At 43.5% G+C, this 20,000-nt stretch overlaps 2 protein-coding genes across 2 annotated transcripts in view; one reads left to right on the top strand and one right to left on the bottom strand.

The window, feature by feature from the left end:
- The window catches only part of LOC134448817 (uncharacterized), an 82,491-nt gene extending 81,428 nt beyond the window's left edge, over positions 1 to 1,063 (top strand). The window contains exons 8-9 of the mRNA XM_063198476.1: positions 567 to 635; positions 898 to 1,063. Coding sequence (XP_063054546.1) covers positions 567 to 635; positions 898 to 975 — 147 coding nt within the window. The 3' untranslated portion in view covers positions 976 to 1,063. The remainder of the gene's footprint in view (positions 1 to 566; positions 636 to 897) is intronic.
- An 8,315-nt stretch (positions 1,064 to 9,378) lies between these two features.
- LOC134448339 (myelin-associated glycoprotein) overlaps positions 9,379 to 20,000 on the bottom strand; it is an 11,977-nt gene continuing 1,355 nt past the window's right edge. Inside the window, exons 2-9 of the mRNA XM_063198018.1 lie at positions 18,026 to 18,227; positions 17,482 to 17,669; positions 16,732 to 17,046; positions 15,824 to 16,093; positions 14,196 to 14,471; positions 12,033 to 12,138; positions 10,451 to 10,625; positions 9,379 to 9,982 (exon numbers count right to left, since the gene is read on the bottom strand). Coding sequence (XP_063054088.1) covers positions 9,833 to 9,982; positions 10,451 to 10,625; positions 12,033 to 12,138; positions 14,196 to 14,471; positions 15,824 to 16,093; positions 16,732 to 17,046; positions 17,482 to 17,669; positions 18,026 to 18,227 — 1,682 coding nt within the window. The 3' untranslated portion in view covers positions 9,379 to 9,832. The remainder of the gene's footprint in view (positions 9,983 to 10,450; positions 10,626 to 12,032; positions 12,139 to 14,195; positions 14,472 to 15,823; positions 16,094 to 16,731; positions 17,047 to 17,481; positions 17,670 to 18,025; positions 18,228 to 20,000) is intronic.

The raw sequence follows: 20,000 nt of genomic DNA, 5'->3' as shown, positions 1-20,000 counted from the left end.
AATTCATGACTGTTAACATAAAGCATCATGAAACATCATGGATGTAGTCGTAACGCGTTGTAAGTAATTATAATGCACATTATAATTTGTTATAAATGCGCTTATAATGTGTTATAGATATGGGCTTAAAGTAAAGTGTTACCAAAACATTTAACAAATTCATTTCATAAAATGAAATAATAAACAAGTAATAAAATCATGGTCCCTCAGAACAATGTATTTAGCTTCCTCACTTATAACATGTTATGTAGGCCTATAACTTCAACGTCATCGAATTGTGTATGTTTTTAAGCAGCATAATCTTCAGTTAAATATATATTGTTCGCACAAACGTGTGTGGTTTAAGAGAAGGCAGGCAAATTTTGGGCGTAACAGTGGCGTTTTAATCATTTTTATTCCTGGTGCTTCAAATTGCCAACACACAGCAAACTAGAGTAAATGCTTATTATTAGTTGTCAGACCCAGTCACACAGTATAGCAGCAGGAGCATATTTCATCCTCAACACAAGTTACTGAGTACTAAATCTTGAGTAACAAGTACTTAAAACCCTGGTCTGATTTTGTAGCCGGTGGCATACTTCATTCCAAACCCGATGACAATGGCTCAACATACAGCTCCAATGAACACCTCTCAGGTATTGTAGTGTGTACAGTAAATTGTAAAATGCCTATCTTGTGATCAATGTATGCAGTGCTGTAGACTACTTTTTTGTGGTGGGTATACTGTATATATTTGTGCTATTCTAAATGACGGATCAATCAATTTTAAGTGGGTATACTGAAACCAATGACATTTTGAAGTGGGTATGCTGTGTATACCTGCGTTCTACGTAGAATACACCACTGAATGTACGGGTGTCAATCTTCTCCTTCCCCTTTCATATGTTTCTCCTCCAGGTGCCAGTTGGCCTACCCAGTGGAGCTCCTTACAAACCTGCTGATCAACCTCCAATATATACTGAAATGACACAATGAGAAACCCGCTGATACCTCCAATATATACTGAAATTACACAATGAGAAGGACTACAGAGGAGGGACTACTATGAGTCGTGTTTTAACAAGTCTTTTTTCAAAATTCATTTCTTTGACCAAACATTTGTGTCTGTAAGATATATAAACATGATTTCCAAACTATTGCCACTACATAATACCTGCAGTAGCCTACAGGTATGGGTACTGTTGTGTATACTATATAGCTATGAGCTTATATTTTTTATGAAGGGATTAATTTATAGTTGCTTAATTCTTTAATTCATTTTTTCAATTAACACATAAACACTACAGTACTAAAAACGGTAAAATTGTGAATATTTGACATTGATCAACAACAATTTAGACTATAAACATACTGTATCCATCAAGGTCTTTACACCAAATAAAAGTGATGCAAAGCTGAGCTGGCCAGTTAGTTGTATAGGGCACTTTTTTTCTTTCATTTAGGATCTGATTGAGGTCAGCTTTTATTGTCACAAATATACAGGCTCAATGAGGAACATATAGCCTTTGCCTGTGTTATGAGTTATGAATTGCAACATCAATCTGTACTTTCTTTAATAAACAAATTTGACATGAAAACATTTTTCATGATTTTTTTCTGCCTTGGTATTGCAGTAGTCTCTGTAGATCTCTTCTAGAGTATAATCAGGGCCGGATTAACATTGCCTGGGGCCCCTAGGCTACAGGTTGTTGTGGGGTCCCCTGAAAGGCACATTTTGCAGTAAAATTACATGGACAATGTCATAATTACGAGCTAGGAATTGAGGGCAACTTGTCTAGCAACTGTACTGAACACAATAGATACATTTTTCAATGTTGCGTTGGGTCAAAATTATGCATTTTTTCACCACTGGCCAATCAGGGGCCCCCTGGCAGGTGGGGGCCCCTAGGCTGCAGCCATATCTAGCCTGTGCGTTAATCCGGCCCTGAGTATAATTTATGGTCCCCTTCACTTTGGCCAGTGCACACCATTATCCAGCTATGCCACGTGATGCACATTGCTTCCAATGTGTGCAAAGAAATTTCATTCAAATGGAACAATTTATTAAAATGATAATAATAATAATAAAAAAATAATAGATGACTGACAGTGGGGTCATTTAAATTATTACAAATTATTAGAATATCCATCATGTTCTTTTTTAGACTGTATGTCATATAACTCAGTAGCCTACACCCCTCACATTTTTGCATTTTTGAATTTCACTTCAATGCAATGATTAGTAACCTGTAAACAACATATATAACCACTTAAATTTGTTGTTAACTCACCAAAAATACAACATGTAACAAAAGTGAGTAAACCACAGGCTAAAATCCTGTTGAGAGTATCTGAGAAGGGGCCGTGTTGGCCTGAAACGTGGATTAGAAGGGAGGTCATCAGTATGCGTTTCAACCTTTCTTTACATTGAACTTTGACATTTTGAGTCTGCACCTGGCTAAACTAGATGGGTGTGAGATTTGAATGAACTCCTATGAAGAGTATCATGATCTGCTTCAGAAGTCACAGTGCATGCTGACATGCATGTTTCTTTTGGTGTAATTCAGACTTCCAATGTTGACGCCATTCATACATCCCCAAACCATGTCAGTCCCACTACCATGCTTGACTAGCCAGATACCATTTTTTAACGCACTTGTTTACCACCACACATGCATAACATCATCTAAAGCAAATTTGTTTATCTTGGTCTCAAGAGAGATGAAACAGACCAAGGATGTGAATCACTGGAACCATGTCGTGTGGTCTGATGAGACCAAGATAAACAAATTTGACTGTAAGCCTCTTTGTGGTGTCATATCTTCAAAAGCTATTACATAAAGTGAAGTGTAAAATGAAGTGCATTGTATAGGCTAATTTAACGTCATAAGCAATTCTAAGTTAACTCATTGGCTGCCAGTCATTTTCATAAAAGAGTAGGCCTAACCCAGAGTGCCAGAGATTTTTCAGCATTTTGGGTGTTTTATGGAGGCTCACAGAAAATTGAGTTCTGTGCATATGTCAACACCATAGCCTACCTATCAAAACACAGATAGAATCTCATCTGTCCTCAGAATAAAACGGCGTCTCTCTACCCCTTTCCGTTCTTTCATAATCATCTGTTGAAAATAAGTGGAGTTCGCCAAAAAGCACGTGAATTCATCCAACCTATCCACAGATGCGTCCGCTATTTGGTTACAGCGCTTCTGTGCTCAGTTATCTAGGCTTAATTACAACGCTATTCAGCCAATCAGAAAATAGATTTTTCTGTTGTCCGGCAGATTTAGCCTAGAGGTCCATCTAGAGTTCCACCTAAAAGCGTGCGCACCGATAGGCTACGTCAGTAGGCTGCGTGTTCAAAGTGAGCTGGAGTTTCCGAATTATAGCAGGCAGGCGAGGAGACGCGGGAGCCAGGAGCATCAGGTGATAACTCAATTTAGGTGGTAGCCTAATTACTAAGTCCTTTAGTTAGGCTACTATTTTTTTCCTAAGAGCAATATCTTTCTGCCACAATCTTCTATTCTGCCACAATTGAGTCAGTAATTACTAGGAAGCATTACAACGTGGTATGGCAACTGCACAGCTCAGGATAAGATAGCCCTGCACAGAGTAGTGTATGCTGCAGAAAAAAATCACTGGCGCCATCCTTCCAGGGCTGCAAGATATATATGCAAGAAGGGCAAAGACACGAGCACAAAGGATTATGAAAGACACATTCCATCCTAGTCACTCCATGTTCGAAAGGCTGCCTTCAGGGAAACGACTACGTTCCATAAGATGTAGGCCTAGAACAGAGAGACTGCGTAAGAGTTTTTTTCCTCAAACCATCCGCTTTTTGAATTAAGACAATAACTATTTTTAATTATTTTTTATTTTATTGTATTTATTTATTTTTTTATTTTTTTTACCATCCAACACAGCACAGAGCAGTTGCAATCCCCATTTCACTGCCAATTGTGCTTGCACAAGGAAGCACGTGACAAATAAAAATCTTGAATCTTGAATCTTGAATCTTTCTGCCCCCAACCATGTAGGCCTAGTTGGCAGAGAGAACCAACTGGTTAATAGCGAGCTGGCAACTGTAGGCCTACCACTGCATGTTTTTCGGAAGTTCTTTTCCTACCTATAATCTGACATTTCCTGAAGTCCTACATCTCTAATGATAGCCTACAGGATTGTTGCCTTAACAGGTGTCAGTGGGTTCTCGCACTGTCCATCTGCGGTCTTATATAGGCAAGGTCTGCAACACTTTCTCTGCATTTTGCCCAAGTGGACACGGAAACGTGATTGCTATCAATTACATGATTTAGCCAGCCAACTTATCATTCTATAAGATGCATTATTTGTAGCCTGGTAGTCTGTATTTACAGGCGAGGTTCTGCTTGAGCGTCAAAATCGGGCATACAGCCTAATAATTTATTTTTTCTATGAGATGAAACCATCAGATGATTGACAGGTTGCGACTCGCCATCGATATGGAGAAAGGACGTGCCATGCCAACAACGGCTTGTTCTGAGGACGATTTCGTTCATTCAGTGCTAATGAAGCAGTGCTAATGGAGCTGTAATGTCACGTTTTAGAATAGCCTAATAATGATTTGCATTTTAAATATCTCAGGGAAGAAATGGTGAGCGTGGAGACAGGTGCAGGTGGCCAAAGAGGAGACACTTATTGGACTCGAGGTGAACACAGGGGGTGGCAGAGGAGAGGGCAAGTAAATACACCGGGTCAACAGTGCTGGAGAGGGTAGTGAATAAAAAGGGCCTGATCTGGGGCTGGCAACACCTACATTTTTTGAAGTGATTGGACTTACTTGGAAAGACAAATTGATGCATTTAAGGAGCAAAAAGCCGATAGCCCATTTTATCATTTATAAAAAAAACTTGATTGACATTTGAAAGGCCCATTTAGGCAAAACTATAAGTAGAACCCATTCATGATAGTTCAATAATAAATAAAGTAGAAATACATATACATTAAATAAATAGGCTAACCTACTGATTAGGCCATTTGATCTTAAGCCTAGCTGTGAGGGGAAACCTAGAGCAGGGATTCCCAATCTTTACCATGACAAGTCCCCCATTTAGCCAAGGCCCCCCTGACATGAGCTGATTTTTTGTCTTCTTAATTTATTCAATTGATTAAGTAATTCATTTTATTTCGCCAGGACATATGTTTTCTGCCTGCCCGCGGCCCCCCTGGCATCCCTCGCAGCCCACTTTGAGAACCACTGACCTAGACGGTCGATGGGTCGATGTAACACCCCCCCCCAACCAAAGACAATCTCACTTCAACCAAACTTCAAAACTTGAGAGCCCTGTAATAACGTACTGAAATAACGGGGGTGGGCTCGAAAACAAGGGTGTTTTGGTTTGTTGCTGGTGCACACGATGGATCTTGACAGCAGGTAGGCGTACACGTAACTCCGTAAACTCACAGAAATACTGTCTCATCGTCCCTCTGTTTACTTAGCGCTCTCTTCTCGTTGGGAAACGAATCACAGACGGTTTACATGTCCTCCAGTACCGTGTGTGTGTGTGAAGGGGAGGCAGGCAGCCCAGCTTAGGCCTACTGCAGCTTCTGTGGCAGAGCGGACAATTTACAGATTCATGATTGCTTTCATCATGTTTCTGCTATAGTGATCTTGTCACATACAGTTTGATGAATTTTCTTCTGATAAAGTACTGATCACATATCCAACATTTCAAAAGCCGATTGGAGTGGTGAAGACTAGCTGGGCTGAGGCTAAGTGCAATGCTTTCTCATGTGAGCTGAATGCATCTTATTCTGACCAGACACGAGGCAAGGCTACTCTGTTCCAAGAATCTGCAAACCCCTGTCTTTTTTGATGATACAGTAAGCTGATCATACTACACAGATCTAAAAAGTAACTGTAGAATGAGTTAAAATAGTTGACTTACCAAGGCTCCATTATTTAGGCTAAGTTGTTAGTTGTTAGCGATTTTGAGCTAGGTAACTAGCATAGCAAAATTTATAGCCAAGCATCCCCAACTGAAATGACTACACATCACCACCGGTCCCCATACTAGTGCATTTTCCTGTTAGATGATCTTTTGTATGCATCATCCATATATTGTGTAGGCTGATCACATATCCAAAATGAAACGGTTGCCACACAGATCATCTCTGGTTGAATATGGTGTATTTTGGGCAAGCTAGCTACAATGCCTAGTCTACTAGATAGTTAGCAAAAGGGGATTGTATTTGTTTATGAGAGGAAGTTTTGTCAGGCTCTGACACTAAAATCAGTAGCCTACCTGTATTAAAATCAGAGGGCAAGACATTAGACTACTGTCACAGGTGCTTTACTTTCAAAGATGATTTTGCTATGCTACTTTTGAGATTATTACAGTAAAAGGGGATGTTTTTGTCTTGACATTTCCTCTTGCTCTGAGCTAATGCCCTGCCCTGACTGTTCCTAAGGACACTTCTGCCACCTACAGGAACAGTTAGAACATGCGTAGAGCTCTGAAATGTCAAAACAATATACAGCACTCTCAAGTTTTGAAGATTGTTTGGAGTGAGATTAAAAAAAATAATGATAATAATTAAAAATAAATGGTTAAAAAAGTTTGATTAGACCAAAAACATTATTTATTCAATATGCTTAGCCCTAACCAGTGCTTGAAAATAGTTCTTAAAAGTGCAATTTTAACACAATATGTGAAGAAGGGATGCCTATTTTAGAGGGAGGTGATTTTTTACCACTTTCATTGAGGGGGATGGCATCTCTCCCCATAGCCTGCTCCTACGACTCGAGCCTAACCCTGACCCTAACCCTAATTATTAACAATCATTAGCACTTGGGCCTGATTATAGTTTTGCCCAAATGGACCTTTCAAATGTAGATCAATGAGGTAGGCTACAGTCTACAGTCTGTATCTGTTCTTTGTTGTGCATTGACATTAAAGGGACACTGTGTGCGATTTTTACCTTCGCCGAGACAAAGTCGGGCGAAGGTTATGTTTTGACCGCTGTGTATTTATTTTATTTATTTATTTATTTGTGAATATGTTTGTTTGTTTGTATGTACTTCGTATAACTCAGTCAGAACTGAGCCGATTTTTATGAAATTTGGTGGGATGATTGGTCATGACCCAAGGAACAATCGATTAGTTTTTGGGAGTGATTGGGTCAAAGGTCAAGGTCAAAATGTTTGTTTGTACTTCGTATAACTCAGTCAGAACTGAGCCGATTTTTATGAAATTTAGTGGGATGATTGGTCATGACCCAAGGAACAATCGATTACTTTTTGGGAGTGATTGGGTCAAAGGTCAAGGTCAAGGTCACAAAAAGGTCAAACTCAGAAAGAACTGAGCCGATTTTTATGAAATTTAGTGGGATGATTGGCCATGACCCAAGGAACAATCGATTCGTTTTTGGGAGTGATTGGGTCAAAGGTCAAAGGTCCAGGCCAAGGTCACGAAAAGGTCAAAAACGTAAATTGAGCCGATTTTTATGAAATTTAGTGGGATGATTGGTCATGACCCAGGGAACAATCAATTACTTTTTGGGAGTGATTGGGTCAAAGGTCAAGGTCACGAAAAGGTCAAAACGTAAATTGAGCCGATTTTTATGACATTTAGTGGGATGATTGGTCATGACCCAAGGAACAACCGATTACTTTTTGGGAGTGATTGGGTCAAAGGTCAAGGTCAAGGTCACAAAAAGGTCAAAAACGTTTTTCTTTGCCAAGCACCATATGCCAGAACAACGTGTGCATGCTGAATTGAATAAGAGGTCAAGACGTAAGACGTCAAAAACGTAATATTACGATATTCCGGTCCGATTTAAATGAAACTAACACCAAAATTTGGAGAATGTTATGCCCCACACTCTGAAGATGGCCAGAAAAAAATAAGTGGCGTAGGCGAAGGTTTGCACTCTACCGAGTGCCCATTCTAGTTAGTTGTTTATTTCCAGAAGTCATGCTTCCCATTCATTAATGTTACCTTTAGTACTAGAATACTTAATACTAGAAAATATAAGTTTATTACTATGGAAACTTTCATGAAAAGATCAAATTTGGCAATAGGCAGCCCATTTTCAATTCGCAGCATAGTTGCAGTACCCTTTTTGACCATTTCCTGCACAGAGTCCCTTTAACAGCTCAAATTAAATTAAAGTCCAATCACTTTTTTTAGACGCCAGACCCAAATAATGCCCTTTTTCATTCAGTACCATGATATCTCCAGCACTATTGGTTGCCCCTGACTTCTTTATCCTACTTGCCCTCTCTTCTACCATACCTGCATTCATCCATTCTCTCCAGTCTGTCTACTATTTGCCCTCCTCCCACTCTGTCTCCTCTTCTGTCTCCATGTCCACGGTTTATTCCCTGACATTCTGAAATCAAATGCGATAAGAGAAACATATCCTAAATGTGACATCACGGCACCTAAGCGACTAGAACCCTTTCCATTGGATACACTGAACGTTGATCGTCCTCAGCACAACTCGACTGGTTGGTGGCGTGGCACGTCATTTCTCCATATCTTAATTGCTACGAGGTGTCAATAATTCTGTTTCTCATTGACAAATTGAATTATTGCTATTATTAGCCTGTATGTCACATTCTGAGAAGCTTGCCTGTAAACACCACTACGGATAACGAATTTTATAATAAACAAAGCACGCAGTTTCAATCATGTTTGGGAGGGATGATCATCAGAGAAACAATCAGCTGGGGTTATAGCCTAGCTAGCGTTGTTAACCATTTTGCTCTCTTGTAACGTCCCTGGCTACATGGGCTGGAAATATTGGTATAAAGAGTAAAAACAGTAGCCTAACTAATACAAGACTCATATTTTCACCTGTATAAAGTTATCACATGATGGTCCTGGCTCCTGCGTCTCCAGTTCACCTACTTGCGATTCGTAAATTTTACAGTTCTCTCTGAACACGCACTGCACGCTATTGGATGAAACTCTGATCCACCCGACAACCGAACAATCTATTTTCTGATTGGCTGAATAGCGTGGTAACTAGTCTGAGCACAGAAGCGCTGTTACCAATTTCTACTACGCCTGTGGATAGGTTGGATGGATTAATGTTCGCCGATTGGATAAGTTATCAAAACTTCAGCGTGTGAAATACCATGTGTAGCGTGTGAGAGTGTGAACTCGCTCAGATGCGTGCGTCACACTCTCAAAGAGTGTGACTTGAGAGCCCTGCAATATAGGACAGACCGTCCTCAAGGCGTGGCTGTAAAAAAACACAATTGTCGGCGGCCGCCGCCAAAGGCAGGGGACGTCACTATTCGAAATGACGTCAGCAGCCGCCCAAGGCAGCCAATGAGTTAATGTAATGGTGAAGAGGTCTCTGCAGTAAGAACATTCAAACAACCTTTAATCACGCACAGAAGTGTAGTGAAAGTTTTTTTTTTAATGCAATAAACTACTATTTGTAAAGTACAAATGCATGCATACCACAGGACAATTTGCAAAAAACTGTCCAACAGGGCAAACAGGAGACTCCTGTGGTAAAACGAGTGTGTCCAATGTCTGATGCCACAAATGAACTTCCGATTTTGACTGCATAATTCTTCAACGTCTTTACACAAGTGTTGTGTCTTGTGCGTTGTGCCTGTTCTTCGACAGGTGACAGACGAGTATCTAAATGTCATTTTGGACAATGTTGGTTTCTCGAAAGCATCATTGCTAATCAGTTAGCAACTTACTAGGCTTCCAATGAGAAATTGCATTGCAACCAAGTGAGTTGCTCACTTAGTTAGCAACGATATTGTCGATAAACGCACCCCAGGTAAGTAAGGAAGACCTTAGATGCCCGTTAGATGAATGACCTTCAGATGAATGACCTCTAGCGTATGACTTCAGATGACCTCCAGGTAGATGGCTGTCTCCAACTCAGCAGTGGTGGCTGCTGGACGAGGTCTCTCTCTCGGTCTCTCTCTCTGTCTCGGCCTTTCTGCTTCTCTCGTTGCCCGCTCTCGCCTCCCTGGTCGTCTCTGTCTTTTATGTGTCTGTAGGACAAACAGGCATTATGTAATAATTAGACATCAAAGGGAAATCATATTGACGAAAAATTCATTTTGTAGCACATTGGCGAATACGGTAGAGGTGGGTGAACCCTTCAGAACTTCAACGATAAAAAAGAAATGTAAATCCAACACCTTTTCAGCATTTGATTTTGTTTTTTTTCATTAGAGTTCAGATGCAAAAACCCCTAAGTGCCTTTTCAGAAAATAATCTTAATTAATTTTTATTTAATACAAAGCTATCAAAATTGCATTTTTTATTATTTAATTTATGTAATATAACTATTTACATGTATTATCAAGTACATGAATGTAAACCAAACCAGCAACGGGGTTCTCTAAAAATATAGAAGTGCAGGTCTTCAGAAATGGAGTTAGGGGGTTTTGCATCTGAACTCTTCTGATATTAATCTACAATACACATTGTAAGGGCTGTGGAGCTGCAGCACCCACCTGTTTTGTGCGCACAAACCGCGGGGTGCAGTTCTGATAGACGAGCTGGTAGCTGCCATTGGTGTAAATGTGTGTGACCTCGGTGCAGTTGATATAAAGTGGCGTATGCTCCTGGTAGATAGCCATGTCTCCTGGATACACTGTCTGCGAGTGGTGGTTTATCACCGTCCTTCTCCTGGGAAGATATGCCGGCAAATACAAATCAGTAACAGCTGGATATGAGCACACATTATGCATAAAGAAGTATGTATGTGCTTTTCTACTGTATGTCCTTTTGTATGTTCTCATAAGTCGCTTTGGATAAAAGCATCTGGTAAATTTAACCCCTTAGTGCAGAGCCTACTGTATGTTATGACATTAATGTCACCGAAATTGTAATGGCTATGGCTTAATTTGTAACTTGAGGCTCTCTGTAATGCCATTGCAATGTTGTTATGCAACATGATGTAGTTGAGTATTATCAGCCAAGAGTGAGTGAGTAGGCCTGCCGGCGACCCCATCTGCACTAAGAGGCTACTGTAAAAGATATTGGTCTGAAATCAGTGATTTGTACTGAAGTCAATCTTACTTCTGAAGGGAGGGGGCGGGAAGGAAAGAGAAAAAATGAAGGGGGGGGCGGGGGGCGTGAATTTGAAAAAATAAGTGACAATAAGAAGAGAAACTGAAGAAGGTTTTGGTGTTTGGTGTCTGATTTGTATCAGAGGTTAATCTTGCCCTCATGGCAGGAATGGAAAGGGGAAGTGGATGAAATAGAAAATAAGAAAAGAGAGAACCTGAGAGAAGAGACGAGACGAGATGAGACAAAAGGAAAGGAGACAGAGAGAAGATATCGATAATAGAGAAAAGATAAGAGAAGAGAGCAGAAGAGAACAGGGAAGAAGAGAAGAGAAGAGAAGAGAAGAGAAGAGAAGAGAAGAGAAGAGCAGAGCAGAAGAGAAGAGAAGAGAAGAGAAGAGAAGAGAAGAGAACAGCAGAAGAGAGGAGGTGTAGTTAAGACCCTGTCTGTGTTGTGGTGTTGGGTAATGTTACTTGTGTGCTACCCTACCGTCCTGCCTGTCTGTGTTGTGGTGTTGGGTAATGTTACTTGTGTGCTACCCTACCGTCCTGCCTGTCTGTGTTGTGGCGTTGGGTAATGTTAATTGTGTGCTACACTACCGGCCTGCCTGCATGTGGTGGCGTTGGGTAATGTTACTTGTGTGCTACACTACCGGCCTGCCTGCATGTGGTGGCGTTGGGTAATGTTACTTGTGTGCTACACTACCGTCCTGCCTGTCTGTGTTGTGGTGTTGGGTAATGTTAATCGTGTGCTACACTACAGTCCTGCCTGTCTGTGGTGGCGTTGGGTAATGTTAATCGTGTGCTACACTACAGTCCTGCCTGTCTGTGTTGTGGTGTTGGGTAATGTTACTTGTGTGCTACACTACCGGCCTGCCTGTATGTGGTGGCGTCGGGTAATGTTAATTGTGTGCTACACTACCGGCCTGCCTGTCTGTGGTGGCGTTGGGTAATGTTAATCGTGTGCTACACTACAGTCCTGCCTGTCTGTGTTGTGGTGTTGGGTAATGTTAATCGTGTACCCTACCGGCCTGCCTGCCTGCAGCAGTAGCAGAATAGGAGCCCAGCGGTGAGTATGAACAGGAGGCAGACCGCCACGCACAGAGCTGCCACCGTCATCCACAGCACAGAACCTGCCACAAGTAACATTAGGACATTCAGAGTTGTGCAAAAGTTCAAAGATTGATGAACAGCTTCTAGGTAACAGCTGGTACACGCAGGAGTACTGTATTCAATATGCCAAAAGAAAAAAGTTTACCGCACACTTGTTTTGACTTGTTTGACTTTTCACTTGCTCAATGCACTGTTCGCTCTGAACAAATGTGCAAAAGCAAACTCCTTTCTTTTGAAACATTCAGAGTTATGTAGAAAAGAAAGATATCCTCCGAGGAGCATCTTCAGGTACCTCTAGATCATACCTGTCAACTTTGAGCTCCCAAAATCCGGGAAAATTCCCATATTATAAGCCAAAATCCGGGAAATTTTCTAAAGGCCAAATTCTGACAGTCAACGGGATAGAGACGGTGCGTTTTACTCGGTTTTTCACAACAGCGCGCGTGCAAAGACAGTCCTGTCTAAAATCCCTCAGCACACGTGTTACAGCGTGGAGAAACAATGCAATGAAACAAAACAATGAAATGAGCGCAATGAGTTTCTTCTTGTTGTTTTGTTGCACAAGTTGTCTGTTCGTGCAAAACAGACAACTTGTGCGACAAAACAACAAGAAAAAACTCATTGCGCTCATTTCATTGTTTTGTTTTCATTGCATTGTTTCTCCACGTTGTAAAACGTGTGCTGAGGGATTTTAGACAGGATCTGTCTTTGCATGCGCGCTGTTGTGAAAAGCAGAGTAGAGAGCACCGTCCGATCTGTCTCTGTCATCCTGTTGACTGTCAAAATTTGGCCTTTAGAAAATTTCCCGGATTTTGGCTTAAAATATGGGAATTTTCCCGGATTTTGGGAGCTCAAAGTTGACAGGTATGCTCGTCGGACAGGGCGATGGTATAATTACTGGACCGACGGTGTTTTTTTGATAATGTGAAAAATCCGGGATATTTCCGGGAAATTAGTCAAAATTTAGGGAGTTCCCCGGGACATTAGGGATGGTTGACAGGTATGCTCTAGATCAGTGATTCTCAAAGTGTGGTCCGGGGACCACTGGTGGTCCGCGACAGAGCTCAGATGGTCCGCGAGGGGATTTCTACTTTTCCAAGACAAGCTAGCAGTAGACTATATTTGTAACAGTATTACAGACCTTAACGTAGCTGAAGTCATATTTTCACCACAATAATACAGGCTTGCAATAATGATCTGCATCGAAATTAGCAGTGTCAAATTAGCACCCGTCAAATGTCAATTTCGTTGACAGGTGGTCCCTGAACATTTTTGGGGGGAACAAAGTGGTCCTCGGTCTGAAAAAGTTTGAGAAACACTGCTCTAGATACAGTATTTTACTGTTTTATTGGGCAAGTCACAAGACTAACGTTTTGAAGTTTATATGTTTCAACATTTTGACAATGGTTAAACTTCTTGGTACTTGTCCAATAAAAGAGTAAAATATCCACATCTGAAAATGCTCCGGTGACTCTCCTCTTTGCCTAGATTCAGAATTACATGTATCTATGGGCAGGCATGGGTCAGACTTGCATCCCAGAGGTTGCCGGTTCGACTCCCGACCCGCCAGGTTGGTGGGGGGAGTAATCAACCAGTGCTCTCCCCCATCCTCCTCCATGACTGAGGTACCCTGAGCATGGTATCGTCCCACCGCACTGCTCCCCATGGGGCGCCACTGAGGGCTGCCCCCTTGCACGGGTGAGGCATAAATGCAATTTCGTTGTGTGCAGTGTGCAGTGTTCACTTGTGTGCTGTGGAGTGCTGTGTCACAATGACAATGGGAGTTGGAGTTTCCCAATGGGCTTTCACTTTCGGCTTTCATCTCAGGTTCTTACATGTTCACTCCCACGCACATCCTGAAGAATTGAAGATCAATTTGAAGATTTGGTATTTCAAGTCAAGAAACAAACATTAGCATTGACGAATCCACAGTCCAACACACACACACACACTCACACTCACAATCACACGCACACGCATCACACACACACACACACACACAATCACACTCACTCTCACACTCTCTCTCAGTCTCTCTCTCTCTCTCTCTCTCTCTCTCTCTCTCTCTCTGTCTCACCATGCTTGTCCTGCATCAGAGGATGCGAGTCGTTGCCGTGGGCGTTATTGGCATAGCACACCACCTCCGGAGGGACGTCTGTCTCCCCCGCCAGCCGGGCCGTCACCGTGCCGTTGGCGTGCACCCAGAGGGAAGTGTTGTAGCCGGGCGGCGGGAGGCTGCCGTTCACGCTCCAGGTGATAGCGGCCCGCGGGCTGGAGTCCACCATACACCTGCAGCGCACCGCGGCGCCGTCCCACTCGCACCAGGAGGACTTGCTCAGGATGTGTGGCTTATCTTGGGGGTTGCAGGGGGAAGGGAACAGGGGAGAGAACACATTGGTGTCAGAGATAACAGTGGGATATGACAGAGACTGTGTGGTTTTACCCAGGCTCCGCCCTAGTGGTGACGCAACGCCTTCGGCTCAGCTACACTCACTAAGGCCAGGAGCTCGTTCAGGTAAAATCTGGATCTCGCTACAAAGGGAACTCCACCATCTTTGTGGGGAACTAATCAACTTTGAGCATTTTCAACCGTTCTAGGTAGAGGCGTGTTCAAAGCAGTGACGTTGTTTAAGCAGAGACGTTCTATTGGGGACTAAGAAATGTTTGGTTTAAACTTTGGCTCAGCCTGTTCTACCCTCGACCAGTAGCAAACCAAGGTAGGTGGGGCAACCATGCGGTTTAAGAATAGGTGCGATCGAGATGTCGTCAATGCATACATGCGCATGTAGACAGCAATGCACCCTGGATGAAAATGCTGCATGACGGTTAGATTTCCCGTCAAACTTCGAAATTTCGTCGATGTTGCGTCACATGGTGTCAAACTATCGTGGGATGCATGCGACTGCAGTCAGATCTTGCAACCTCTGCAGTTGCTTATCCCCTTCAACGCTCGTCTGCGGACTGCCTCCGAGGTCACGCGCCCATGAACTGGTTGGTCAACAACTCACTCACGTGTGTGTATATGGGTCTTGTCTCACACCGATACACAAGTTTGCGCAGGTCCCCACTTCAGCTCCTTCTCACTGCCTGTCCCCCCACTCCTCACACGTGGTGTGTTAGTAGAGCAAACCGGTGCGAGCTCATAGTCTCGTTCATATTTGTGGCCGACTGTAAATGCGTTGTATTTAATAACACCCACATCGTGACAACAAGTTCTCGCTCACACCCTTTGTCAATGTTGATCGACAGCATCAAAGTCGTATGGGGCTAATGTTAGTTGTTATGATTTTGGTCAGACCAAGTCTCGAAGACATTTGAAAGTCATGATGATAATCAGGCAACTGTGGTTTGCCCTGGGGGGTTACAGGAGGAAGTGAAAGGGAAGCTGATGCTTATGTGAGTCATTAGTAAGTGATCGATGCCTCTCGGTCGGGACCACTTTGACGGTCCACTGTCAGAAAACCCCCAATACAACTTTTGACAGCGTCTTTTCATTCGAAAAATTGCTTTGCATACTGTATTCAGATTTGTATCAACTGAAAACTTTCTCACAGCGAGTTTATTTAAACAGCATTTTTTCACTACTGTGTAGATTTTGAGACAGACATGCCACGTGCACCGCCCAAACAGCGTCATTCTACCTTGTGCCCCTTTAAGTGTTTCATATTACATTTTCAAAAGCACCATATGTATGCCCACACTCACATTCCACGTTGAGAGCCGTGAAGGAGGAGGGGGTCCAGCCGAGGCGGTTCCTGGCGGTGCACCTGACGCGCGTGTGTCGGGTCACGTTGTCCACGCGGATGGTGAGCGCGTGCAGGGGGGAGGTGTGCGTGCGGCCCCGCTGCGAGTGTGTGTACGCCCAGACGTACTCATCCACGGGGGGGTCAGCTTTACAGGAACATTCCAGCAGGGCACTGCCCCCCTCCCTCACTGCTAGGGTGTGGAGTCGGATGTGCACATCCTTGGGAGGGACTGGGAAGAGATTGGGCGACGTTAGTTAGGGATGAAGACTGTTCTCCGTAGTATTTTCTTTTTTAATTTAGAAAAATAAGATCAGCAGTAGCAACAAAAACCATTGCATTCATCATCATGTTTGGGGAATGTTCTATTCTTTTCCTAGAGTTTAGACCAATATGAAACAAAGAATGCATGACGGAATGATGAATTTTGAAAATGTCCTAGAGTTAAAAGCAATATGTTCATCAAAGAATACATGCGCATGTTGCAAAATGTTGGTATCATGTCATATGATAAGGTTAAATCTGACTCACTCAATTCCAGTCTCTGGCTGCCTGGTTGCCTGCCTGCCTGCCTGTCTGTCTGTCTGCCTGCCTGTCTGTCTGCCAGTCAGCCTGCCTGCCTGCCTGTCTGTCTGTATTTGTCTGCCTCCCTGCTGCCTACCTGTTTATCTGTTTGTCAGCCTGTTTGCCTGCCTGTCTGTCTTCTTATTTCCCAGTATTTTTATCTGCTTTGTTTTTGTTGGTGTTCTCCTTTTATGTCTTTTTGTAGTGCTACAATCTCCCTGTCTCCGAGACAAATTTGTCCCTGGTGTGGACTAATAAAAAACCTAACCTAACCTAACCTGCCTTTCTGCGTCAGCTATGTCTTACATTTCACATGCACGTCCCTGAAAGCCAGCACTGGGGGCGCCCCGGCCGCGTACTCCACCTCGCAGCGTATGCGGGGCTTGAGGTGGTAGGAGGCGGTGAAGGAGAGAGAGGCCCAGAGGAGGGCGCTGCTGCCCCGCTCCAGGAGCACCGTGGGCTGGCCGAACACGCTGCTGTTGTCTGGCCGTCCCCTCAGCCACCTCCAGCGTAGCGTAGGGGGGCGGGCCGGGCAAGGGAACGCAACGCTACAGTTCAGGACCACCTGCTGCCCGTCGACGACGGAGCCTGGGTCTGTTAGGGTTGGCGCGTCTAAGGCACCTGTGTGTGTGCGTGTGTGCGTGTGTGTGTGTGTGTGTGTGTGTGTGTGTGTGTGTGTGTGTGTGTGCGTGTGTGTGTGTGTGTGTGTGTGTGTGTTAGATGATGACACACAGGGAGAAGAGGTGAGGAAGAGAGAAAGAGAGAGGTGAGTTCAGTAAAGCTTTGGTTTGATTCATTGACCAAATTCATCAATTCCACGAATCCCCTTTACTTCAGAATATTACTGAATATAGTATATAGAAGAAATAGAAGCTTCAATTAAATTGAATAAAGGTGAAGGAAATCTTTTCAGTTCAACACTTTCCACATAGACAATGTTAGCAATAGCCTACTGTATCAATGTCATAATAAAAAATAACCAAACGATTATTTGTTTAATAAAATTCATCTGTCTCTGATGAATCTTCAAAAATAAAAAACAAAATGAATGCTTACGGGCGACGTCTATCCGAAAGCCCGCCCTGCTCCACTGTGTCTCCCCCAGTTTCCTGATCTCCATGGCGTAGCTGGTGGCATCCTTAGCCTTGACCTCCGCCACCGCCATGGAGCAGTCCCCCGTCGCCGTGTCCCCTGAAAGGGCCACGCGGCCCTGGAAGTCCTTGTGGACGCGCGAGGCATCCTGGCTGCTGAGGTGGGGTCAAATGTAGAAGTTAGAGTGCAACATCATTTTTTATTTAAAGATATTTGTTATGCCTCTATTGTGACAGGAAAGTTACAGAGGGACAGGACATGAGCAAGGAGAGAGAGACGGGGAAGGTTCGGCCTCAGGCCGTAATCGAACGCCCGTGCAGCAGTTGAGTGCCCAGCTGACTGGACCATGGCTGGGTCTAGTACCTTATCAAAACGTTTTTTTCTAATATTTCAGACATGTAAAATTGTTATCTTCTATCTGACATGTCAGGTAAAAGATGAGATTTAACATGTCTGAAGTATAAGAAAAACCTAAGCTTTGCCATAACAGTTAGACTACTGTTGTCACCTGAGTGCGGTGCGGGGCGCAGTGGGGAACAGCGCCCCCATGGGGGTGCTCCAGCGGTACTGCAGGCGCAGCTCCACTCGCACGGGGGGCTGCGATTGGCTGAATGCGCAGGGAATCAGCAGGCAGGAGCCCTCCAGGGCAGTCACACGCTCGGGGACTGACAGGGTCAACAGGCCCAAGATGCCGGGGATGTGAAATAGGACTGTGGGGAAAGTAAAAAAAAAAAAAAAGATATTAATCAGCAAAATTATTGTATCTGCCTGTCTGTCTGTCTGTCTATCTGTCTGTCTGTCTGTCTGTCTGTCTGTCTGTCTGTCTGTCTGTCTGTCTGTTTTTTGTCTGTCTGTTTGTCTGTCTGTCTGTCTGCCAGGCTATCCACCATCATGCATCCAGGGGCCAATTTGGGGGGTGGGATATTTCCCCCTTCTTCACATTGATTTTTTTTTTATTGGCCTTGTTACAACCCCAGCTCGTTCAGGGGAGCAACTAGAAATGGAGACCACAGCAAACGGGAACGGAAATGTTTGTCTGCGAGGCATTGTTCTTTCAGGCAGTGGATTCGCTTATTTGAACTCTTTGAGAAAATTAAAGAACTAAAACACGTTTTTTTCCGTCTTCATTTGCCTTACGAAATTGAAACAGCATCATTTCTCTCATTTAAGCTGTAGCGATCTCCCTCTCCTCCAAACATGCATTGTGTGGCTGCGCAGAAGTGTCAAATTAAGTCACCATAAGGAATGATCAGATAAGCCTTTCACTTTGGTGATGGTTCACAGGTGAGGAACTGGGGACCACGTGCTATTCCGACATCCGGCATTCCGCTATTCCGGGTGGGGGTGACATGAAGTTTCTTGTGATGTGGTCGTGTGGGGAACATGAGCTAACTGCATGCACTCTCCCTAAAGCCGGACTTACACTGTGCGACTTTTGCCCCGATTTGGCACTTGCACGACTTTTTGGGAATCGGGCCGATGTCTTGCTCAATCGGAGGTCAATTGTGAGTCTCGCATCGTGTAGTGTACATTACATTACATTACATTGCATTGCATTTGGCTGACGCTTTCATTAATTCAAAGCTACTTACATTTTTTTCAGGGTATTGGTTACAGTCCCTGGAGCAATGTGGGGTTAGGTGCCTTGCTCAAGGGCACTTCAGTCATGGATGGAGATGTAGGGAGAGGACAGGGGGGATTCGAACCTTCAACCCCTAGATTGAAAGACCAACTCTCTAATCACTAGGCCACGACTGCTCACGGCTGCCTACATGGGGTTACAACAAGCGATTTCACCTCACAATCGTGCAATCGTAGGGTTGCAAGAAAATCGAAACTATTTGAAATCCTGGTCGTCCCCTCCCGAGTAAATCGCACAGTTAAAGCAGTACTATGACCCGATTTGACACTACACATGCACAAATTAATCTTGAGCACGTCCTCATCTCCATCTCAGGTGCACATGTTCCCTCCTCTGCAGACCCGGGAAACATGCCTGTTGTGTCGCACAGTTGGACCATTCTGCTCGCATCCTACCGTCGGCTCGTATAGTGTGAGGACGTGAGCAGGGCCGTAACCAGACATGTTAAAATACTGAGGTCAAATACCGCGTGCTGTACATTTACAGTTTGTAGAATGCTTTAAACACTTCAGTCAGACTCTTACGTTTGTTTTCATTAATCACTGTCTTGAAGATAAATGGAGGTGGCATATACGGACTGAATTAATCATTGTTGATCATATATTTATTTTAATCATTAACACATTTAACATTACTGAAAAAAATACAGAGGACATGACCTCTGTGTGTGCAATGGTAGTTACGGCCATGGACATGAGTCGTGATATATGAACTTCTAAATCGTAAAATTCCCTCGTGCAGTGTGAGCAGGAGCTTAACGATTGACAATATCGCACAGTGTATGCCCGCCTTAAATTGATAAAAGCTGAGCAACGTAGCACAAACTACCGACATGGCATAT

The sequence above is a fragment of the Engraulis encrasicolus genome, chromosome 5 (genome assembly GCF_034702125.1).
Source record: "Engraulis encrasicolus isolate BLACKSEA-1 chromosome 5, IST_EnEncr_1.0, whole genome shotgun sequence".
Taxonomy (NCBI): Eukaryota; Metazoa; Chordata; class Actinopteri; order Clupeiformes; family Engraulidae; genus Engraulis; species Engraulis encrasicolus.
Note: the sequence above shows the minus strand (reverse complement) of the source record. Positions and strands in the feature narration are given on the sequence as shown.